The sequence below is a fragment of the Rhinopithecus roxellana genome, chromosome 12 (assembly GCF_007565055.1).
Source record: "Rhinopithecus roxellana isolate Shanxi Qingling chromosome 12, ASM756505v1, whole genome shotgun sequence".
NCBI lineage: Eukaryota > Metazoa > Chordata > Mammalia > Primates > Cercopithecidae > Rhinopithecus > Rhinopithecus roxellana.
This window is the reverse complement of record NC_044560.1, coordinates 108,762,202-108,786,293: the sequence shown is the minus strand read 5'-3', so window position 1 is coordinate 108,786,293 and position 24,092 is coordinate 108,762,202. Positions and strand designations below refer to the sequence as shown.

The 24,092-nt window shown below is 50.2% G+C and overlaps 1 protein-coding gene across 3 annotated transcripts in view; it reads left to right on the top strand.

Moving 5' to 3' along the window:
- The window catches only part of PLEKHA4 (pleckstrin homology domain containing A4), a 33,031-nt gene extending 9,014 nt beyond the window's left edge, over window positions 1–24,017 (top strand). For 2 of the 3 annotated variants that reach the window (XM_010368625.2, XM_030913857.1), the window contains 13 exons: window positions 226–505; window positions 1,440–1,514; window positions 5,920–5,967; window positions 6,097–6,177; window positions 6,353–6,502; window positions 7,880–7,978; window positions 14,023–14,163; window positions 15,501–15,600; window positions 15,671–15,747; window positions 19,524–19,685; window positions 21,832–21,890; window positions 22,984–23,096; window positions 23,563–24,017. In XM_010368625.2, coding sequence (XP_010366927.1) covers window positions 226–505; window positions 1,440–1,514; window positions 5,920–5,967; window positions 6,097–6,177; window positions 6,353–6,502; window positions 7,880–7,978; window positions 14,023–14,163; window positions 15,501–15,600; window positions 15,671–15,747; window positions 19,524–19,685; window positions 21,832–21,890; window positions 22,984–23,096; window positions 23,563–23,825 — 1,648 coding nt within the window. In that variant the 3' untranslated portion in view covers window positions 23,826–24,017. The remainder of the gene's footprint in view (window positions 1–225; window positions 506–1,439; window positions 1,515–5,919; window positions 5,968–6,096; window positions 6,178–6,352; window positions 6,503–7,879; window positions 7,979–14,022; window positions 14,164–15,500; window positions 15,601–15,670; window positions 15,748–19,523; window positions 19,686–21,831; window positions 21,891–22,983; window positions 23,097–23,562) is intronic. The other variant, XM_010368628.2, reaches the window with a different exon arrangement.
- The last annotated feature ends 75 nt before the right edge of the window (window positions 24,018–24,092 follow it).

The following is a 24,092-nucleotide window of genomic DNA, read 5'->3' as shown; positions in this document are numbered from 1 at the left end:
CTGGGGCTCCCGAGCGGGGGTCACAGCCTGTCGGGGAGGACTGGAGGGGAAGATGCCACAAAGCGTACATTACTGAGAATTTGGACAGTAGAGGAGGATTCTAACCCAGAAGGACAGTAAGACACAGTGAAGTGAGACATGTCCTTGAGGCTGACTTTAATGGGTAAGGAGGTGGATGGAGAGGGCTCTAGTTGACTCAGTTCCCCGATTCTCTCCTTCCCACAGCCTGTTCACCCCCCTCTCTCGCCCTCCCTCGCCTCTGAGCCTCCCCCGTCCCCGTTCAGCTCCTGCCCGGCGACCCCCTGCCCCTTCAGGAGACACAGCACCCCCTGCCCGACCTCACACCCCGCTGAGTCGCATTGATGTCCGACCTCCTCTGGATTGGGGCCCCCAACGCCAGACCTTCTCCCGACCCCCCACTCCCCGCCGAGGACCTCCCTCTGAGGCTGGGGGAGGAAAGCCCCCCAGGAGTCCCCAGCACTGGAGTCAGGAGCCCAGAACACAGGTGAGCAGAGAGGTGAGAAGGAGGGGACTACATCTCCCATAAGGCCACAGGGCAGTCTTTCCGTATTCTCAAGGCCATTGCTCCCTGGGTGTCATGGGTATTGTAGTCCGTAATGATCTCAGCTGGGCTCAGGTGAGAGAGAGCTTGAACCGTGTTTCCTATCAGGCACCTGGGCTGTCTTTCTAGGCTGGTCTGCGGCCATTGCTTTTTTTTTTTTTTTTTCTTTGAGATGGAGTCTTGCTCTGTCGCCAAGATTAGAGGTCTGTGGCACGATCTCGATTCACTACAACCTCCGTCTCCTGGGTTCAAGCGATTCTCCTGCCTCAGCCTCCCAAGTAGCTGGGATTACAGGCACCCGCCACCACGTCTGGCTGATTTTTGTATTTTTAGTAGAGACGAGATTTCCTCATGTTGACCAAGCTGGTCTCGAACTCCTGACTTCGGGTGATCCGCCAACCTCAGCCTCCCAAAGTACTGGGATTACAGGTGTGAGCCACCGCGCCTGGCCCAGCCATTGCTCTTTGAGCATCATGGGGATTGTAGTTCTGGATACTTCGTGCCAAGACAGTGCAGTGAGAGGTTTGCATCTCCCTTGTGTCCCCAGTTCACCTTGCCAGTTGGTTGCCTGCTGTTTTGTCTGAGCATAATGGGACTGTAGCTCAGAATATCCATAGCTGACTGCAAGTCTGAGAGTGAGAGCAGCAAATTCTGTCATCCCGTGGGGCTGTTTTGCCAGACTGGTGCATTTATTATCACCCTCTGTGTCCCCACAGTGGCACACAGCCGGAGAGCAGGTAGTTGAGGAAGTTGAGAGGGCCCAGTTCTGAACCTCAAAATATCTCCTAAAGCACTTCAATTATGGACATGCCCACTCTACTATTCGTCACTAAGACATGCCGATTTCTAAACATCTCCATTTCAACATTCCTCCCAGGCACCCTCTGGCTCCTCCACTTATCTCCAGCTCCCCCCGCGGCCCCCTGGGACCCGGGCCTCCATGGTTTTATTGGTAGGTATCCTGGAGTACCCCAAATCTACCGGAGCCCCCTCCTTTCCTTTCTTCTCTATGAGGAATGTCATCTCCTGGCCTAGGGTGCCTAGAGAACTATAGATATTTCAAAGCCCCTGGGTAGGTATTAGATTCCTGTGGTTGCTGTAACAAAGTGCATGGCTGAAAACAACAGAAATGGATTCTCTTGTGGTTCTGGAGGCCAGAGGCCTGGAGTCAAGGCTTTACTCCCACTGATGGCTCTAGGGAGGAGCTTTTATTGACTCTCTCTTAGCTTTAGGTGGTTGCCAGCAATTCCTGGGGTTCTGTGACTTTTTCTGCGGCTACATCTTTGCCTCAATCATCCCATGGCGATCTTCCCTTGTGTTTTTGTTGCTGTCCATCTCCTCCTATTAGGACACCCCTATGACATCATTGTAACTTAACTTACATCCGCAAAAACCTCTTTCATTCTCTCTTTCTCTCCCTTCCTTTCTTCCTTCCTTCCTTCCCTCCTTCCTTCCTTTCTTTCTTTCTCTCTCTCTTTCTTTCTTTCCTTTCTTTCACTCTTTCTTTTCTTTCCTTCCTCCCACCCTCCATCTATCTTTCTTTCTCTTTTCCTTCCTTCCTTCTTTCTTCCTTTCTTTCCCTTCTTTCTCTCTTTCTTTTTCTTTCTTTTCCTTCCTTCCTCCCTCCATCCATCTTTCTTTTTCTTTTCTTTTCTTTTCTTTTCTTTTCTTTTCTTTTCTTTTCTTTTCTTTCTTTCTTTCTTTCTTTCTTTCTTTCTTTCTTTCTTTCTTTCTTTCTTTCCCTTCCTTCCTTCCTTCCTTCCTTCCTTCCTTCCTTTCTTCCTTCCTTCCTTCCTTCCTCCGTTCCTTCCTTCTTCCTTTCTTTCCCTTCTCTCTCTCTCTCTCTTTTCCTTCCTTCCTCCCTCCCTCCATCTTTCTCTCTTTCTTTTTTTTTTTTTTTTTGAGACGGAGTCTTGCTCTGTCGCGAGGCTGGAGTGCAGAGTCGCAATCTTGGCTCACTGCAACCTCTGCCTCCCGGGTTCAAGTGATTCTCCCGCCTCAGCCTCCTGAGTAGCTGGGATTACAGGCAGGCGCCACCACACACAGCTAATTTTTGTATTTTTAGTAGAGACGGGGTTTCACCTTGTTGGCCAGGATGGTCTCAATCTCCTGACCTCGTGATCCACCCTCCTCGGCAAGTGCTGGGATTACAGGTGTGAGTCACCGTGCCCAGACTCTCTCTCTCTTTCTTTTTTTCTTTCTTTTTCTTTTTTTTTTTTGAGATGGAGTCTCACAGTGTCGCCCAGGCTGGAGTGCAGTGGCACAATCACTGCTCACTGCAAGCTCTGCCTTCCGGGTTCACACCATTCTCCTACCTCAGTCTCCAGAGTAGCTGGGACTACAGGTGCCCGCCACCGCACCCGGCTAATTTTTTTGTATTTTTAGTAGAGACAGGGTTTCACCGTGTTAGCCAGGATGGTCTTCATCTCCTGACCTCGTGATCCGCCCGCCTAGGCCTCCCAAAGTGCTAGGATTACAGGCGTGAGCCAATGCGCCCGGCCCTTTTTCTACTTTTTGTAGAGACAGGGTTTCGCCATGTTACCCAGGCTGTTTGTTTGTTTGTTTGTTTTTTGAGACGGAGTCTCGCTCTGTCGCCCAGGCTGGAGTGCAGTGGCCGGATCTCAGCTCACTGCAAGCTCCGCCTCCCGGGTTCATGCCATTCTCCTGCCTCAGCCTCCTGAGTAGCTGGGACTACAGGTGCCCGCCACCACACCCGGCTAATTTTTTGTATTTTTCGGTAGAGACAGGGTTTCACCGTGTTAGCTGAAGGGGTGGCCTGCCCCTCCACACCTGTGGGTGTTTCTCGTTAGGTGGAATGAGAGACTTGAGAAAAGAAATGAGACACAGAGACAAAGTATAGAGAAAGAAACAGTTGGCCCAGGGGACCGGCGCTCAGCATACAGAGGACCCACGCTGGCACGGGTCTCTGACTTCCCTCAGTATTTATTGATCATTATCTTTACCATCTTAGAAAAAGGGAAGTGGCAGGATAATAGGATCATCGTAGGGAGAAGGTAAGTAAGACATATGAATTAAGATCTCTGTGACACAAGTTTAAGGAAAAGTGCTATGCCTTGATATGCATATGTAAAGATCTCCATAAACCTTTTTTTTATTTTTTATTTATTTATTTTTTTTTTGAGACGGAGTCTCGCTCTGTCGCCCAGGCTGGAGTGCAGTGGCCAGATCTCAGCTCACTGCAAGCTCCGCCTCCTGGGTTTACGCCATTCTCCTGCCTCAGCCTCCCGAGTAGCTGGGACTACAGGCGCCCGCCACCTCGCCCGGCTAGTTTTTTGTATTTTTTAGTAGAGACGGGGTTTCACCGTGTTAGCCAGGATGGTCTCGATCTCCTGACCTCGTGATCCACCCGTCTCGGCCTCCCAAAGTGCTGGGATTACAGGCTTGAGCCACCGCGCCAGCCTCCATAAACCTTTTTAGTGCATAAAGAGCAACTTTGTGCTAGCAAGTCCCACCTTTCGCCCTAAGGCGCTTTTCTCCCATCTTAGTAAATAGAACATACAATCGGGTTTTACACCGAGATGTTCCATTGCCCAAGGACGGGCAGGAGACAGATGCTTTTCTCTATCTCAACTGCCAAGAGGCCTTCTTTCCACTTATACTAGTCCTCCTCGGCACAGACCCTTCACGGGTGTCAGGCTGGGGGACGATCAGATCTTTCCTTTCCCACGAGGCCATATTTCAGACTATCACATGGGGAGAAACCTTGGACAATACCTAGCTTTCATAGGCAGAGGTCCCTGTGACCTTGGCAGTGTACGTGTCCCTGGGTACTTGAGATTAAGAGAATGGAGATGACTTTTCACAAGCATACTGCCTTCAGGCACTTGTTTAACAAAGCACACCCTGCACAGCCCAAAATCCATTAAACCTTGAGTCACCACAGCACATGTCTCTTGCAAGGACAAGGTTGGGGGTAGGGTGACAGATTAACAGCATCTCAAATATAGAACAAAATGGAGTCTCTTATGTCTACTTCTTTCTATGTAGACACATAGAAAGTCTGATCTCTCTTTTCCCCACGTTAGCCAGGATGGTCTCGATCTCCTGACCTTGTGATCCACCTGCCTTGGCCTCCCAAAGTGTTGGGATTACAGACGTGAGCCACCACGCCCGGCCCTTTGTTTTATTCTTAATCATAAATAAAATGTCTAAACTTCTCCATTAATTATAATATTTGCCATGGCTATTTGATCAAGAGCCCATTATTGATCTTTCTGAAGCCAAGAATCTGGAAGTTGGTCTACTGAAGTCTGCTAATGCTTAGAAGGAAGCTGATAAGGAGAGGGGTCGCTAGGCTTGGTGGCTCATGCCTGTAATCCCAGGACATCGGGAGGCCAAGGCAGGACGATGGTTGAGATCAGGAGTTCAAGACTGGTCTAGGTGACATAGTGAGACCCCAGCCCTACAAACAAACAAACAAGCAAACAAAAAACCTTAGCCGGCACTGGTGGCTGGCACCTGTTGTCACAGCTACTCGGGAGGCTGAGGTGGGAGGATCCTTTGAGCCTAAGAGTTCAAGGCTGCAGTGAGTCATGATCATGCCACTGCACCCTAGCCTGGGTGACAGACCTTGCCTCAAAAAAAAAAAAAAAAAAAAAGGCCGGGCACGGTGGCTCAAGCCTGTAATCCCAGCACTTTGGGAGGCCGAGATGGGCGGATCACGAGGTCAGGAGATCGAGACCATCCTGGCTAACACGGTGAAACCCCGTCTCTACTAAAAATACAAAAAACTAGCCGGGCGAGGTGGCGGGCGCCTGTAGTCCCAGCTACTCGGGAGACGGAGGCAGGAGAATGGCATAAACCCGGGAGGCGGAGCTTGCAGTGAGCTGAGATCCAGCCACTGTACTCCAGCCCGGGCGACAGAGCAAGACTCCGTCTCAAAAAAAAAAAAAAAAAAAAAAAAAAAAAGCCAGGCATGATGGTGCATGCCTATAATCCCAGCACTTTGGGAGGCTGAGGCAGGAGGATTGCTTGAGCCCAGGAGTTTGAGATCAGCCTGGGCAACATGGCAAAACCCCATCGCTACCAACAACAACAACAACAACAACAAAATTTTTAAAACTACAAAAATAAGCCGGGTATGGTGTGTGTGCCTGTGGTCCCAGCTACTCAGGAGACTGAAGTGGGAGGATTGCTTGAGCCCATGAGGTTGAGGCTGCAGCAAACCATGATCGCATGACCGCACTCCAGCCTGGGTGACAGAGCAAGACCTTATCTCTTAATAATTAAATAAATAGTGGGGTACCTATCAGTAGAAACAGGGCGTGGCTCAGCACTGAGTTACAATAATGACCAGCCTGTGCCCTCTGACCCCTGACTTTTCTCCCTGTCTTCAGCCGGGTCCTCCCCTGGAGTCAACTTTCCACCAAAGCTTGGAGACAGATGTAAGTTCTCACTGATCCAATCCTTCATGAGTTCCCAGAGTTGGGGAGAGAATGTTCTAGATGGTGGGAGGAGCGGCAGGGGAAGAGCCAGATCTGGACCATCAGTAGCTTCCGCTCTCCTTTCTCCAGACACTGCTGACCAAGTTGTGTGGGCAGGACCGGCTCCTGAGGAGGCTGCAGGAGGAGATAGACCAGAGGCAGGAGGAGAAGGTGCGAGGCCCTGAACAGAGGATGGGGTGCCTGGCCTCTCTGCCTGCCCTGAGCCCTTCCTGACTGTGGAATTCAGGATGCTGACTGGATGTCCGGGACGTGAGAGGACACCTTTTCTTTTTTCTTGGGACTAGGCATGGCTTCCAAAGTCTAACCACCCTCTCTCTTGGTGCAGGAGCAACTAGAAGCAGCTCTGGAGTTGACCCGGCAGCAGCTGGGCCAAGCCACCAGGGAGGCTGGGGCTCCCGGGAGGGCCTGGGGTCGCCAGCGCCTCCTGCAGGACCGGCTGGTCAGTGTGAGGGCAACCCTCTGTCACTTGACTCAGGTGAGCACCTGGGAAGGGGCCGGCCCTCCTAGGAGGCCCCAGGAGTATGCAAGTGGTTATGAAGGGGACCTGCCGCAGAGGGCTCATAGGAAGATCGTTCTTCAGAAGTCTACACTCCAAATTTTATTATTTTTCTCTCTCCTCATTGTCTTGTAACCCCTCTATTTTTTTTTTTTTTTTTTTTTGTGAGACGGAGTCTTGCTGTGTCGTCCAGGCTGGAGTGCAGTGGTGCCATTTCAGCTCACTGCAACCTCCGCCTCCCGGGTTCAAGCAATTCTTCCACCTCAGCCTCCCGAGTAACTGGGATTACAGGCACGTGCCACCACACCCGGCTAATTTTTGTATTTTTAGTAGAGATGGGGTTTGGCCATGTTGGTCAGGCTGTTCTCGAACTGCTAACCTCAGGTGATCAGCCTACCTCAGCCTCCCAAAGTGCTGGGATTACAGGCATGAGCCACACTGTGCCCGGCCTTAAGTAACTCTGAGAATTATGATATGTGATATGTGTAAATGAATGAATGAATGAATATTTAACACTTCAGGTACTTGGCACATGGTAAGCAATACTTAAGTGTCAGTTACAACTATTATCTGCAAAATGGAGACAATAATAGTAACTACCTCATAGGAATTAAATGAGAGCTGGGAACGGTGCCTAGCCCATGGTCAATGCCCAGTAAGTGTTAGCTGATACTATCATTGTTATTGTTGGTATTGGCAAGGAAATCCCTGCTGCCACAACAAGGTGAGTGGTGCTGTGGTTATTATTTTCTTTTTGAGATGGATTCTTGCTCTGTTACTCAGGCTGGAGTGCAGCGCCCGGATCCAGGCTCACTGCAACCTCTGTCTCCTGGTCCAAGTGATTCTCCTGCCTCAGCCTCCCGAGTACCTGGGACTACAGGCCCTCACTCCCGGCTAATTTTTGTATTTTTAGTAGAGATGGGGTTTCGCCATGTTGGCCAGGCTGGTCTCGAACTCCTGACCTCAAGTGATCTGCCCGCCTTGGCCTCCCAAAGTGCTGGGATTACGGAAGTGAGCCACGGCTCCTGGTCTGGTGCTGTGCAGTCTTTTGACTGTCTAATGAATTCATTAGATCTGTAGACTCTGCTACCTAGGAGAGTGCAGAAGTAATCCTGGGGATTCAGGGAATGCTGTTATTTGTCTATACTAACAGTGCACTGGAATTGCAGGTTCCATAGAGACTTTGGGGTTCCCAGTAGTCCAAGCAAAGAGGCCCATGGGAATTGTAGTCCATATGACTGCAGGGCTCCAGGGACCAAGCTCCCTTACCTCCTACTTAGCTGACAAATGATGGGGTAGGGAAGGACCTGGTGGCAGAGGGAGCTAACCTGTGTCTCCCCCTTTATGCAACCTGAGGAGCGAGAGAGGGTTTGGGACATATACAGTGGCCTGGAGCAGGAGCTGGGCACCTTAAGAGAGACGTTGGAGTACCTGCTGCACCTCGGTTCTCCCCAGGTAAATCCCTGCTTGGAGACCCCAAGACCCACCCCCAACTCCAAGTTCTGCCTGGAAATCCTTTCAGCATTTAATCTCCACCCACAGAATCGAGGCCCCCCTCAGTTCACCCTTACCCTGCTTTCTGTCCTTTCAATCTAAACCCCTTATTTTAGTTAAGACCATGCCTTTTAGGGTTTGTTTTTTTATTCTCTTATTTGCATTTTAATTAACCTTCGATTTTGATTGCTGTTTTCTCAAGCTGTTATTTAATTTCTGCTGTAAAGTTGTTTGTTTGTTTGTTTTTGACTTAGAGTCTCACTCTGTCACCCAGGCAGGAGTGCAGTAGCACAATCTTGGTGCACTGCAACCTCCGCCTCCCAGGTTCAAGTTATTCTCCCACCTCAGCTGCCCAAGTGCTGGGACTACAGGAACATTCTAACCATCCGGCTACTTTTTATATTTTTAGTAGAGACGTGTTGGTCAGGCTGATCTTGAACTCCTGACCTCAAGTGATCTACCTGCCTCGGCCTCCCAAAGTGCTGGGATTACAAGCATGAGCCACTGCGCCACGCCTAGTTTCTGCTGTAAAGTTGGCTATAATTTTACAACATTCCTTTTTTTTTTTTTTCTTTGAAACGGAGTTTAACTCTTGTTGCCTGGGCTGGAGTGCAACGGCACAATCTCAGCTCACCGCAGCCTCCGCCTCCCGGGCTTAAGTGATTCACCCACCTCAGCCTCCCCAGTAACTGGGATTACAGGCGCCTGTCACTACACCTGGCTAATTTTGTATTTTTAGTAGAGACAGAGTTTCTCCATGTTAGTCAGGCTGGTCTTGAACTCCTGACCTCAGGTGATCCACCGCCTCGGCCTCCCAAAGTGCTGGGATTACAGGCGTCAGCCACCATGCCCAGCCTACAACATTCTTTTTAAAAAATGTATTGTGAGTACATAGCAGATGAATATATTTATGGAGTACATAAGGTATTTTGGTACAGGCATGCAATGTATAATAACCCCATCATGGAAAATGGGGTGTCCATCCCTTCAAGCATTTTCTTTTGTGTTACAAACAATCCATTATACTCTTTTTTTATTTTTATTTTTATTTTTATTTTTTTGAGACAGAATCTTGCTCTGTTGCCCAGGCTGGAGTGCAATGGCACAATCTCAGCTCACGACAACCTCCACCTCCCAGGTTCAAGCGATTCTCCTTCCTCAGCCTCCCAAGTAGCTGGGATTACAGACACCCGCCACTACGCCCGGCTAATTTTTCTATTTTTGGTAGAGATGGGGTTTCACCATGTTGGTCAGGCTGGTCTTGAACTCCTGACCTCAGGTGATCCGCCCGCCTCGGTCTCCCAAAGTGCGGGAATTACCTGCGTGAGCCACTGTGCCTGCCCTACTATTTTATTTTTATTTTATTTATTTTATTATAGTTTCTGAGATGGGGTCTTGCTCTGTTGCGCAAGCTGGAGTGCAACGGCGCAATCTCAGCGCACCGCAACCTCCGCCTCCCAGGTTTAAGCAATTCTCCTGCCTCAGCCTCCTGAGTAGCTGGGATTACAGGCATGCTCCATCATGCCTGGCTAATTTTGTAGTTTTAGTAGAGACAAGGTTTCTCCATGTTGGTCCAGCTGGTCTCGAACTCACAACCTCAGGTGATACACCGGCCTTGGCCTCCCAAAGTGCTGAGATTATAGGCATGAGCCACCGCACCCAGCCCTTCTTTTATTTTTTATTTTATTTACTTATTTATTTTGAGATGGAGTCTTGCTGTGTCGCCAGGCTAGAGTGCAGTGACACAATCTCAACTCACTGCAACCTCCGCCTCCCAGATTCAAGCAATTCTCCTGCCTCAGCCTCCCAAGTAGCTGAGACTGCAGGTGTGCGCCACCATGCTCAGCTAATTTTTGTATTTTTAGCAGAGATGGGGTTTCACCATGTTGGGCAGGATGGTCTAGATCTCTTGACTTCATGATCTGCCTGCCTCAGCCTCCCAAAGTGCTGGGATTACAGGCGTGAGCCACTGCACCTTGCCAATGCCTTTCGTTTTAATACCTACTTTTGGCCACCCTCTATTTGTTTATTTATTTATTTATTTTATTTATTTATTTATGAGACGGAGTCTCGCTGTGTTGCCCAGGCTGGAGTGCAGTGGTGCAATCTCGGCTCACTGCAACCTCCTCTTCCTGGGTTCAAACAATTCTCCTGCCTCAACTTCCTGAGTAGCTGGGACTACAGGTGCCCGCCACCACGCCTGGCTAATTTTTGTATTTTTAGTAGAGATGGGGTTTCACTATGTTGGTTAGGCTGGTCTTGAACTCCTGACCTTCTGATGTGCCCGCCTCGGCCTCCCAAAGTGCTGGGATTACAGGCATGAGCCACCGCGCCTGGCCAATGCCTTTCGTTTTAATACCTACTTTCCCATCCAGAGCTGCTCTCTCCCCGGTTCTCAATCTCTCCTTTTGTTGAAGTCATTCTCTCACTAGCAAAGATCCAACCCTCAGCCTTTCTTCCATCTTATAAGTTCATTTCTTGCATCCCGCATCCTGACTTTTGCTGTTAAATTTATCCTCTGGAGTTACAGTTCTAAACCCTTTCCCTTAGTGCAAGCTCTGCTCCTAAAATATAAACCTCATTGCTTAGCCTCAGACGTGCTTCTTCACTCTAAGTCTAGCCATCAAGTTATAAATCATGTATCTTTAAAAACACTGACACAGGCCGGGCACGGTGGCTCAAGCCTGTAATCCCAGCACTTTGGGAGGCCAAGGCGGGCGGATCACGAGGTCAGGAGATCGAGACCATCCTGGCTAACATGGTGAAACCCCATATCTACTAAAAAATACAAAAAAACTAGCCAGGCGAGGTGGCGGGCACCTGTAGTCCCAGCTACTCGGGAGGCTGGGGCAGGAGATCCGGCCACTGCACTCCAGCCTGGGCGACAAAGTGAGACTCCGTCTCAAAAGAAAAAAAAAAAACATTGACATGGCCGGGCATGTTGGCTCACGTCTGTAGTCCCAGCACTTTGAGAGGCCAAGGCAGATGGATCACTTGAGGTCAGGAGTTCGAGACCAACCTGACGAACATGGTGAAACCCTGTCTCTACTAAAAATACAAAAATTTGCTGTGTGTGCTGGTGCACGCCTGTCGTCCCAGCTATTCAGGAGGCTGAGGCACGAGAGAATCACTTGAACCTGGGAGGGAGAGGTTGCAGTAAGCCTAGATCACATGCCACTGCACCACTGCACTCCAGCCTGGGCGACAGAGGGAGACTTGGTCTCAAAAAGAAAAAGAAAAAAAAAAAAAAAAAAAAAAAAAAAAAGGTCGGGCGTGTTGGCTCACGCCTGTAATCCTAACACTTTGGGAGGCTAGAGGTGGGCGGATTGCCTGAATTCAGGAGTTCGAGACCAACCTGAGCAACACAGTGAAACCCCGTCTCTACTAAAATACAAAAAATTAGCTGGGCGTGGTGGCGTGCATCTGTAGTCCCAGCTACTTGGGAGACTGAGGCAGGAGAATTGCTTGAACTTGGGAGGCGGAGGTTTCAGTGAGCCAAGATCGCACCATTACACTCCAGCCTAGGTGACGGAGTGAGACTCTGTCTCAAAACAAAAAACAAAGAAACAATAACAAAAAAACAAAAACAGAATCAACACCTAAGCAGGGCATGGTGGCATGGGCCTGTGGTCCCAGCTACTCGGGAGGTTGAGGTGGAAGGATTGTTTGAGCCCAGGAGTTTGAGTGTATAAAGAGCTATGATTGCACCACTGCACTCCAGCCTGGGTTACAGAAAAAGGCCCTGTCTCTCTTTTTTTTTTTTTGAGACGGAGTCTTGCTCTCTGCCCCAGGCTGGAGTGCAGTGGCTCGATCTTGGCTCACTGCAAGCTCCGTCCCCCGGGTGACACCATTCTCCTGCCTCAGCCTCCTGAGTAGCTGGGACCACAGGCGCCCGCCACCACGCCCAGCTGATTTTCTTGTAGTTTTAGTAGAGATGGGGTTTCACCGTGTTAGCCAGGATGATCTTGATCTCCTGACCTCGTGATCCACCCACCTCGGCCTCCCAAAGTGCTGGGATTACAGGCTTGAGCCACCGTGCCCGGCTAAAAGGCCCTGTCTCAAAAAAGATCCCAAAACAGGCCAGGTGCAGTGGCTCATGCCTGTAATCCCAATCCCAGCACTTTGGGAGGCCAAGGTGGGCGGATCACGAGGTCAGGAGTTCGAGATCAGCCTGACCAACATGGTGAAACCCTGAGTCTACTAAAAATACAAAAAAATTAGCCGGGCGTGGTGGCATGCACCCGTAATCCCAGCTACTCAGGAGGCTGAGGCAGGAGAATCGCTTGAACCCGGGAGGCGGAGGTTGCAGTGAGCCGAGATTGCGCCACTGCACTCCAGCCTGGGTGACAGGGAGAGACTCCATCTTCCAAAAAAAAAAAAAAAAAAAAAAAGCATTGATGCCAGATGCATCTTCTCACTCTAAGCTTCTCCCACTTGATCCTAAAACGCAGACTTGGCAAAAACAGACCCATGCCAGGTGCAGTGGCTCACGCCTGTAATCCGAGCACTTTGGGAGGATGAGGCAGGTGGATCACCTGAGCCCAGGAGTTTGATGCTAGCCCGGGCAACATGGTGAAATTCCGTCTCTACTAAAAATAAAAATGAGGCCGGGCGCGGTGGCTCAAGCCTGTAATCCCAGCACTTTGGGAGGCCGAGGCGGGTGGATCACGAGGTCAGGAGATCAAGACCCTCCTGGCTAACACGGTGAAACCCCGTCTCTACTAAAAATACAAAAAACTAGCCGGGTGCGGTGGCGGGCGCCTGTAGTCCCAGCTACTTGGAGGCTGAGGCGGGAGAATGGCGGGAACCCGGGAGGCGGAGCTTGCAGTGAGCCGAGATCGCGCCACTGCACTCCAGCCTGGGCGACACAGCGAGACTCCGTCTCAAAAAATAAAAATAAAAATAAAAATGAAAAAATTAGCTGGGCCTGGTGATGCAAGCCTGTGGTCCCAGTTAGTGAGGAGGCTGAGACGGAAGGATCGCTTGGGCCCAAGAGTTCGAGGATGCAGTGAGCTATGATCAAATCATTGCACGCCAGCCTGGGTGACAGAGGGAGAGACCCTCTCCAAAAACAAACAAACAAAAAGAACAGACTCTCATATATCTGTATGGTCACCTATTTATAACAGATGTAACACAGTAAAACAACAGAAAGAAAAGTTTTTTCTTTTTCTTTTTTCTTTTTCGAGACAGTGGCTTGCTCTCTCGCCCAGGCTGGAGTGCAGTGGTGCAATCTCAGTTCACTGCAACCTCCACCTCCTGGGTTCAAGCGATTCTCCTGCCTCAGCCTCCCGAGTAGCTGGGATCACAGACACCCACCACGACCCCTGGCTAATTTTTTTTGTACTTTTATTTTTTTTTATTTATTTTTTTTATTTTTTTGAGACGGAGTCTCGCTCTGTCGCCCGGGCTGGAGTGCAGTGGCCGGATCTCAGCTCACTGCAAGCTCCGCCTCCCGGGTTTACGCCATTCTCCTGCCTCAGCCTCTGGAGTAGCTGGGACTACAGGCGCCTGCCACCTCGCCCGGCTAGTTTTTTGTATTTTTAGTAGAGACGGGGTTTCACCGTGTTAGCCAGGATGGTCTCAATCTCCTGACCTCGTGATCCGCCCGTCTCGGCCTCCCAAAAGTGCTGGGATTACAGGCTTGAGCCACCGCGCCCGGCCTTTTTTTGTACTTTTAATAGACGGGGGGGGGGTTTCACCATGTTGGCCAGGTTGGTCTTGAACTCCTGATCTCAGGTGATCTACCCGCCTCGGCCTCCCAAAATGCTGGGATTACAGGCGTGAGCCACCATGCCTGGTCAAAAGACAGCTTTTTCTTTTCTTTTTTTTTTTTTTTTTTTAAGACAGCTTTTTCAATTCATCTGGATAACCACATGGAAAAAAAAAAATACCAACTCCACAAATATAGCCCAGCTGATTTCAGACCTTTGCAGGGGCCTATTAGCTGAAAACCCTCCTGCGTTTTCCCACCTTTAAGTAACAAATTCCTTTCCTCCCTGCAGGACAGAGTGTCTGCTCAGCAGCAGCTGTGGATGGTGGAAGACACACTGGCAGGTCTGGGTGGCCCCCAGAAACCACCCCCACACACTGAGCCTGACTCCCCGTCTCCTGTGCTCCAGGGCGAGGAGTCCTCAGAGAGGGAGGTAAGATGCACACAACTCTCTCCCCACCCCTAGCTTTCTGTCCCACCTGTCCTTGGCTCAGTCTATTCCCCACCCACCTCTTTAATTCTTCCTTGATCAGCTAACCCATCTCGCACAAGTGTCCTAACTTCTGGAAGCATTTGTTTTTGTTTTTCGGGGTTTTTTTTTTTTTTTTTTTTTTTTTTTTTTGAGACAGAGTCTTACTCTGTCACCCAGGCTGGAGTGCAGTGGTGCGATCTTGGCTCACTGCAACCTCCGCCTCCTGGGTTCAAGTGATTCTCCTGCCTCAGCCCCTGAAGTAGCTGGGATTACAGGTGCCCGCAACCAAGCCTGGCTAAGTTTTGTATTTTTAGTAGAAACGGAGTTTCACCATGTTGGCCAGGCTGGTCACGTACTCCTGGCCTCAAGTAATCCGACTGCCTCGGCCTCCCAAAGTGTTGGGATTACAGGCTTGAGCCACCTCACCCAACCAGGATTTTTTTAAAAGCCTGTTGCCCAGGCTGGAGTGCAGTGGCTCGATCTCGGCTCACTGCAAGCTCCACCTCCTGGGTTCACGCCATTCTCCTGCCTCAGCCTCCCGAGTAGCTGGGACTACAGGCGCCTACCACCACGCCTGGCTAAGTTTTTTTTTTTTTTTTTTTTTTTTTTTTTGTATTTTTAGTAGAGACAGGGTTTCACGGTGTTAGCCAGGATGGTCTCCATCTCCTGACCTCGTGATCCGCCTGCCCCGGCCTCCCAAAGTGCTGGAGGATTACAGGCGTGAGCCACTGCATCCGGCCTTAAAAAGTTTTTGTAGGAAAGGGGTCTTGCTTGTTGCCCAGCTGGTCTCTAGCTCCTGGCCTCAAGTGATCCTCCCACCTTGGCCTCTCAAAGGGCTGAGATTACAAGCACAAGTCTCTGTGCTCAGATCTGGTTTATAGTCTTTTTTTTTTTTTTTTTTTTTTTTTTGAGACAGAGTCTTGCTCTGTCACCCAGGCTGGAGTGCAATGGTGCAATCTCGGCTCACTGCACAACTCCTGGGTTCAAGTGATTCTCCTGCCTCAGCCTCCCGAGTAGCTGGGATTACAGGCACCCGCCACCACGCCCGGCTAATTTTTGTATTTTTAGTAGAGACAGGGTTTCACCATGTTGGACTAAGCTGGTCTTGAACTCCTCAGGTGATCTGCCCGCCTCGGCCTCCCAAAGTGCTGGGATTACAGGCATGAGCCACTGTGCCTGGCCTGGTTTATAGTCTTAATCCTATTCAGACTGTATTCCAATTCCTAAATGATTGCAACATGTTAATAATAATAATAATGATCATGATCGTCATTATCCCCCTTTTCTAATCCCTGCAGAGCCTGCCGGAGTCCTTGGAACTGAGCTCCCCTAGGTCCCCCGAGACTGACTGGGGACGGCCTCCTGCAGGCGACAAAGACCTGGCCAGCCCTCGCTTAGGTGAGCTTCCTGGTCGGGTGGGACTTTACAGAAATTCCCGTCCTCACCAAGTCCCATTCTGTCTTTCCAGGTCTTGGGTCTCCGAGGGTCTCCCGGGCTTCCAGCCCTGAGGGTCGCCACCTCCCTTCCCCACAGCTGGGAACCAAGGTAGGCTGTAGGTCCATCTTGTAATCCTTGCATCTGACCATCAGGGACCCTCACACTTCTGGGAAACAGCTAGTAGCAGAGCCTTCTAAGGCCGCACTCAGACAGAGAGAGCACTGCTTGTTAAGAGCATTGAGATTGATTTTTGTCTCTGTTGCTTCTAAGGCATGTGACTTTGGGTCAGTTATTAAACCTCTCTGTGTCTCCACTTTTTCATCTCTAAAATGGAGCTAATAGCAGAACCTACCACCTAGGGCTGATATGAAGATGAAAACTAGATGAATGAGGCCAGGCGTGGTGGCTCACACCTGTAATCCCAGCACTTTGTCAGGAGTTCGAGACCAGCCTGGCTAAGGTGGTGAAACCCCATCTCTACTAAAAGTACAAAAATTAACCAGGCATGGTGGTGGGCACCTGTAATCCTAGTCACTTGGGAGGCTGAGGCAGGAGAATCGCTTGAACTCAGGAGGCAGAGGTTGCAGTGAGCTGAGATCGCACTCCATCGCACTCCAGCCTGTGTGGCAAGAGCAAAAACTCCATCTCAAAAAAAAAAAGACTCCCTGAGTGGAAGAGAATGCTGATCTCATGTGGCCCTGGTGTTCAGAAATTGGTGGACTTCCAACGGCAGGAATGTTTATGAATTGGTTGACATTAACCTGTGGAAGCGCTGTGCTCTGTGTCTGTTGCTGATTGGCTGGTTTTCAGAAGCATGGAGCTATCACTGATTGACTGATTTTCAGAAGTACGGATCCATCACTGATTGGCCAGCCCACAGAAGCATGTGAACGTCACTGATTAGCTGGCTTTCAGAAGCCTTTGGGGTACCTGTTGGGATTATTTGATCAAATAGATTTAAAAGCACTTCTTGCGGTAGGGAACGGTGGCTCGTACGTGTAATCCCAGCACTTTGGGAGACCAAGGCAGGCAGGTCATCTGAGGTCAGGAGTTCGAGACCAGCCTGGCCAACATGGTGAAAACCCTGTCTCTACAAAAATACAAAAATTAGCCGAGTGTGATGGCAGGTGCCTATAATCCCAGCTACTTGGGAGGCTGAGGCAGGAGAATTGCTTGAACACAGAGACCCGAGATTGCACCGCTGCACTCCAGCCTGGGCAAGAGAGCAAGACTCTATCTCAAAGTAACAATAATAATAACAATAATAATAATAATAAATAAAAGCATTTCTTGGCCAGGGGTGTTGGCTCATGCCTGTAATCCCAACACTTTGGGAGGCCACAGTAGGTGGATCATTTGAGCCCAGGCCTTCAAGAGCAGCCTGGCTAATATAGCCATCTCTACAAAAAAATAATAAAAAGTTAGCTGTGGCCGGGTGCAGTGACTCATGCCTGTAATCCCAGCACTTTGGGAGGCCGAGGCGGGTGGATCACCTGAGGTCAGGAGTTCAAGAGCACACTGGCCAACATGGCAAAACCCCATCTCTACTAAAAATACAAAAATTAGCCAGGTGTGGCAGCGCGCACCTGTAATCCAAGTTACTTGGGAGGCTGAGACGGGAGAATCGCTTGAACCTGGGTGGCGAAGGTTGCAGTGAGCCAAGATCGCGCCACTGCCCTTCAGCCTGAGTGACAGAGCAAGACTCCATTTCAAAAGCTAAAAAAATAAAAAGCTGTGCGTGGTGGTGTCCACCTGTGGTCCCAGCTACTTGGGAGTTTGAGACGTGAGGATTGCTTGAATCCAGGAGGTCAAGGCTGCAGTGAGCCATAATTGCACCACTGCACTCCAGCCTGGGCAACAGAGGGAAACCATGTCTAAAAAAAAAAAGGCCGGGCGTGGTGGCTCAAGCCTGTAATCCCAGCACTTTGGGAGGCCGAGACGGGCGGATCACGAGGTCAAGAGATCGAGACCATCCTGACTAACCCGGTGAAACCCCGTCTCTACTAAAAAATACAAAAAATTAGCCGGGCGAGGCGGCGGGCGCCTGTAGTCCTAGCTACCCGTGAGGCTGAGGCAGGAGAATGGCATAAACCCGGCAGGCAGAGCTTGCAGTGAGCTGAGATCCGGACACTGCACTCCAGCCTGGGCGACAGAGTGAGATTCCGTCTCAAAAAAAAAAAATTGCATTTCTTGTGCTTACTTGTTATCATGGATACAAAGGCAATCAATCAAGCCTTTCCTAGGAAGACAGGAGAGGCACTTTTTGATTCTCAGTGGTTTGTCACGGGCATGGGTGATTGGAACCACCTGGGAACATCACTTTTCTTGGAACATACTCCTCCCTCACCCCAACCCCATGGTTTCAGGGGCTGCCAAGGTCCAGAGCACAGGGGTGGACTAGTGAGTTCCAGGGATTTCAGGGCTTAGCAAAGAAAAAGCCATGACCACCAGATGGCAGTAGCACACAGGAGCTTTGTTTGGCGCACACTGACAGATTTGTCTACGGGGGAAGTCACACCCAGTGTGAGACACTCCAGAGGCTACTGTGTGAGGGTGAGGACCACTGCATAGGAGGGGAGGAAGGCAAGGGAGCTCCCGAGAGAGGGACTGGAGAAGGGGCTTACATCTGGGTGATGCCAGCCGGCAGTATGTAGAGCTCCAAAGAGAGCTCCAAAGAACCCAAGACCAAAGGGTCTTGGGGCTCATCTTATCTATGGGTAGCAGATGTTGGGCACAGTCTCGGGGTATACAAAGCAGGCAGACTGCATGGCTAAAAATATCTGCTTATTAAGACTGTGTTTAAAACAATTGGATGTGTAGAAATCTGAGTTTGCTGCTACCAAGCTTTTAGGCCAGTGGTCTGGCCTGCTGTGAAGAAATTAACAGTGGCCGGGCACGGTGGCTCACGCCTGTAATCCCAGCTACTTGAGAGACTGAGGCAGAGAATTGCTTGAACCCAGGAGGTAGAGGTTGCAGTGAGCAGAGATTGCGCCACTGCACTCCAGCCTAGGTGACAAAGTGAGACTCCGTCTCAAAAAAAAAAAAAAAAAGAAATCAACAACATATACAGTATAATATACAGTGGTAATATACAGTGGCCAGTGGCCATGATTTATATAAACAGGACTCAGGATTGCTCAAAGCAGAGGAAACTGCAGGGGCTGGTTCTACAATAAACAGATCCACGCTATCTCGCTGGGATGTTTAACTGGAAGCTCCAGCAATGAGTGCTCTCTCTCTCTCTTCTTTTTACTTTTAGATATCGGGTCTTGCTCTGTCACCCAGAATGGAGTGCAGTGGCACGATCATAGCTCCCTGAAGCCTTGAACTCCTGGGCTTAAGTGATCCCCCTGCCTCAGCCTCTTGAGTAACCAACAGGCTTCCACCACCACATCTAACAAGTTTATGTTTTGTAGAGATGGGGTCTTGCTATGTTGCCCAGGCTGGTCTCAAACTCTTGGTCACAAGTTATCCTCCCACCTCAGCCTCCCAAAGCTCTGGGATTACAGTCACCCACCACTGCACCTGGTCTTTTCCCTCTCTCCTTGTTTAAGCAACATATATTATATATATTTTTTGAGACAGAGTCTTGCTCTGTCATCCAGGCTGGAGTGCAATGGCGTGATCTCGGCTCACTGCAACCTCCACCTCCAGGGTTCAAGCAATTCTTCTGCCTCAGCCTCCCGAGTAACTAGGATTACAGGTGCCTGTCACCATGGCCAGCTAATTTTTGTATTTTTAGTAGAGATGGTATTTCGCCAAGCTGGTCTTGAACTCCTGACCTCAAGTGATCCTCTCGCCTCAGCCTCCCAAAGAGCTGGGATTACACGAGCCACTGTGCCTGGCCTAAGGGTTGGGTCTTGGGATGTTTCTTACCTCCCTAGGCCCCAGTGGCCCGGCCCCGGATGAGTGCCCAGGAGCAGCTGGAGCGGATGCGCAGAAACCAGGAATGTGGACGGCCCCTCCCTCGCCCGACCTCCCCGCGGCTCCTCACCCTGGGAAGGACACTGTCGCCAGCCAGACGCCAGCCTGATGTGGAGCAAAGGGTGAGGGGAAGAGGACTGGGGCTGGGCGGTGGGGTGGTAGTAGGTCCTCTTCGCCTACTTTGAGTCCCTTTCTGTAAAATGGAGATAATGCCTACCTCCTTACTCCAAGCTGGATTTCCAGATTTACCTCAGTTTGTACTTGTGCTAAAGTCAGCTTCCTGGCCTGGTTAGTGGTGGGTGGACAGGAGTGGCAGTGAGGGGAGGACAGTGGGTGGGGGCGGGGGTCGCAGATCTGGATTGGAAGCCTAGTTTTTCTTCTCAGTTGCTATGTGTTGTCAACAGCAAGAAAGCAAAAAGGAAAATGTAAGACAGCAAGAAAATTGATTTTATTCATGCCCTTTCAGTAGGGAGAACATCCCAGATCTGAGCATCAGAGTGTCTCAGATATCTCAGGATGGTTTCCCCTTAGACATTTTCTTTTTTTGGCTGGGTGCGGTGGTTCACACCTGTAATCCCAGCACTCTGGGAGGCCAAGATGGGCGGATCACCTGAGGTCGGGAGTTCGAGACCCAGCCTGACCAACATGGAGAAACCCCATCTCTACTAAAAATACAAAATCAGCTGAGCGTGGTGGCATACGCCTATAATCCCAGCTAAGATTATAGCTAAGATTGTGCCATTGCACTCCAACTTGGGCAACAAGAGTGAAACTCCGTCTCAAAAAAAAAAAAAAAAGATGTTTTCTTTTTTCGGGGACGAGGTCTTGCTCTGTCGCTCAGGCTGGAGTGCAGTGGTGCGATCTCCACTCACTGCAACCTCCACCTCCTGGGTTCAAGTGATTCTCATGCCTCAGCCTCCCGAGTAGCTGGGACTACAGGGATGCGCCACCACATCCAGCCAATTTTTGTATTTTTAGTAGAGACAGATTTTCACCACATTGGCCAGGCTGGTGTTGGTTGAGCTCCTGAGCTCAATGATCCTCCTGCCTTGGAAGGAGGTGCTAGGAATATAGGTGTGAGCTACTGCACCTGACCTCCCCTTAGATTTTTTTTTCTTGAGATGGAGTCTCCCTTTGTTGCCCGTGCTGGAGTGTAGCGGCAGAATCTCGGCTCACTGCAACCCCTGTCTCCCGGGTTCAAACGATTCTCCTGCCTCAGCCTCCCAAGTAGCTGGGATTATAGGCCCACACCACCATACCCTGCTAATTTTTTTTTTTGTATTTTTAGTAGAGATGGGGTTTCACCATATTGACCAGGCTGTTCTTGAACTCCTGACCTCAAGTGATCTACTCACCTTGGCCTCTCAAAGTGCTGGGATGACAGGTGTGAGCCACTGCACCTGGCCCCTTAGACTTTTATAGAAAGGATTTAGACAGTCACAGGTGGTGGTGGTGGAGGTTGGATTTCTGAACTCATGTGCTGCTTTATAGGAACACAGGTAAAGTTAAACATTGTCAGTCGCTGGGTGCTATGGCTCACCCCTGCAATCCCAGTACTTTGGGAGGCCGAGGCAGGAGTAAGAGACCAGCCTGGGCAACATAGCAAGACCTTGTCTCTACTAAAAATAAAAATAAAAATAATTAGCCAGGCATGGTGGTGTGAGCCTGAAGTTCTATTTACTCAGGAGGCTGAAGCAGGATTAGTTTGAGCCTGGGTGGTCGAGACTGCAGTGAGCTATGATCACGCTGCTGTACTCCATCCGTTCTAAAAAATGAATAAATAAAATAAATTAATTTTTAAAAATTCAGTGCTGGCCGGGTGCGGTGGCTCACGCCTGTAATCCCAGCACTTTGGGAGGCCGAGGCGGGTGGATCACGAGGTCAGGAGATCGAGACCATCCTGGCTAACACGGTGAAACCCTGTCTCTACTAAAAATACAAAAAACTAGCCGGGCGATGAGGCGTGCACCTGTGGTCCCAGCGACTCGGGAGGCTGAGGCAGGAGAATGGCGTGAACCTGGGAGGCGGAGCTTGCAGTGAGCCAAGATCGCGCCACTGCACTCCAGCCTGGGCGACAGAGCGAGACTGCGTCTAAAAAAAAAAAAAAAAAAAAAATTCAGTGCCTACGGAAGCATAGGAAAAACAAAACAGAACATTGCCAGTGTTTTTGGGCAATTTCATTCTCTTTTGGAGCCCCTTCACTTCACCCTCAAAATGAGAATGTGGGGCTTCCAGGTGAGGAGTTCTAATGCCCCAATTCCTTTCCAGCCTGTCGTAGGACACTCGGGAGCCCAGAAATGGCTCAGAAGCTCTGGGTCTTGGAGTAGGTAAGGAACTGGAGGGCGTATCAAGGGAGCAGGAAAAAAAAAATTTGCAAAAGCAAAGGGGAGTAGCATTATTATTGAAGTCTCCTTAATATGGAACTACAAATCACAACCCTTCTAGATATGCTTACGTTCCCGGGGCATCTGAAACAAAACCGGAAAGCCCTAGATCCGTAGTAATATCTTTAGTTCCCCAAATTCCCTTGGTCAATAGCATAGCCTGCTTCTGCATCAAGGAAATTGGGTGGTAGTGATTCGTGAATGGACTACAAATCCCATAATGCATGTGGGTGGTATGAGGGCGGTGCAATGTTTAACATCTGTTAGAGACACGTGCTAGGAACTACAACTCCCAGAAGGGCACGCACGGTACCCGGATCCCCACTGTGGGAGCTGTTTAGTTTTTATTTTTATTTTTATTTTTACTTTGTTTTTCTTTTGTGTGTGTGTGTGTGTGTTTTTTGTTTTTTTTGAGACGGAGTCTTGCTCTGTCTCCCAGGCTGGAGTGCAATGGCGCGATCTCAGTTCACTGCAACTTCCTCCTTCTGGGATCAAGTGATTCTCCTTCCTCAGCCTCCCTAATAGCTGGGATTACAGGCGCCCATCACCATGTTTGGCTAACTTTTTTGTATTTTTTGGTAGAGACTGGGTTTCCCCATGTTGACCAGAGTGGTCTCGAACTCCCGACCTCAAGTGATCCAGCCACCTCGGCCTCCCCAGGTGCTGGGATTACAGGGATGAGCCGTCGCACCTGGACTGTTTTTTTTTTTTTTAATTTTTAATTTTTGTTGGTATATAGTAGGTGTACATAGATTTACGGGATAAATGAGATGTTTTGATACAGGCAGGCAATGTGAAATAAGCACATCATGGGGAATAGAGTATCCATCCCCTTTCAAGGATTTACCCTTTGATGTATAAACAATCCAATTACACACTTTATTTAAAAATGTACAATTAAATTATTATTGACTATAGTCACTCTGTTGTGCTATCTAACAGTAGGTCTTATTCATCCTTTTCTTTTTGTACCAATTAACCATCCCCACCTCTCCCCCATGTACACACCCCACCCCAATCTTCTTTTTTTTTCTAGTCCAAGGAACACCACCCCTTACTTGCCGACTTCCGAAGGTCACCGGGAGCGGGTTCTCAGCCTCTCCCAAGCCCTAGCTACTGAGGCGTCGCAGTGGCACAGAATGATGACAGGTGACTGGCTGCGGATGTTGAACTTCTGGGTTTTAGGGAGGAGAGAGCTGGAGACCTGGAATCCGAGGTCCTGGAGAGGAGGGGTCTGGGGGCCGGTGGGAATTTTTTATGTTGGCGAGGAAAGAGTTGGGCAAGGTTTGGGAGTTTTAGGTCTCAGGCAAGAGGGGACTGGGTTCCGGGACACTTGGGAGGAGGGGAGGAAGAGGTCAGGGGGCGGGGAGAGGACCGACATCTGAATCTGAGAGGTCTGGACTGGGGTGTCCAGACTCCTGGGTCTGAGGGAGGAGGGGCTGGGGGCCTGGACTCCTGGGTCTGAGGGAGGAGGGGCTGGGGGCCTGGACTCCTGGGTCTGAGGGAGGAGGGGCTGGGGGCCTGGACTCTTGGGTCTGAGGGAGGAGGGGCCTGGGAACCCGGAGTCCTGGTGCTGAAGTTTGCCATTCTTATGTCTCCCACCCATCCTCTCTAGGTGGAAATTTGGACTCCCAGGGAGACCCTCTTCCCCGTGTGCCGCTGCCCCCTTCGGACCCCACGCGCCAGGAGACCCCTCCCCCCAGATCTCCCCCGGTGGCTAATTCGGGTTCCACAGGGTTCTCTCGCCGAGGGAGTGGGCGTGGAGGAGGTCCCGCCCCCTGGGGGCCCACGTGGGATGCCGGGATCGCCCCTCCGGTCCTGCCCCAAGACGAGGGGGCGTGGCCTCTGCGAGTCACTCTGCTACAGTCCAGCTTCTAACCCGCCCAAACGCGGCAGCCAATCGGAGCGTGAGCACGTGGTCTGGAGGTACCGCCGGAGATCTGGGACCACTCAGGGCATCAGGGGGCGTGGTCTGGTCCCCATCGCCCGCCCGGGAGGGGAATGGTTTCTATGGCCAAAGTTTGATTTTCTCAACACTGTCTAAATTTGGATTAAAACTTTGAACTTTTAGTCAATAGCTTTGTTTCTGTCTGTTTGGGATTGTGGCACTGGGGTCTCTGAGGGGCAGAGCCGGAGTCGTGCACT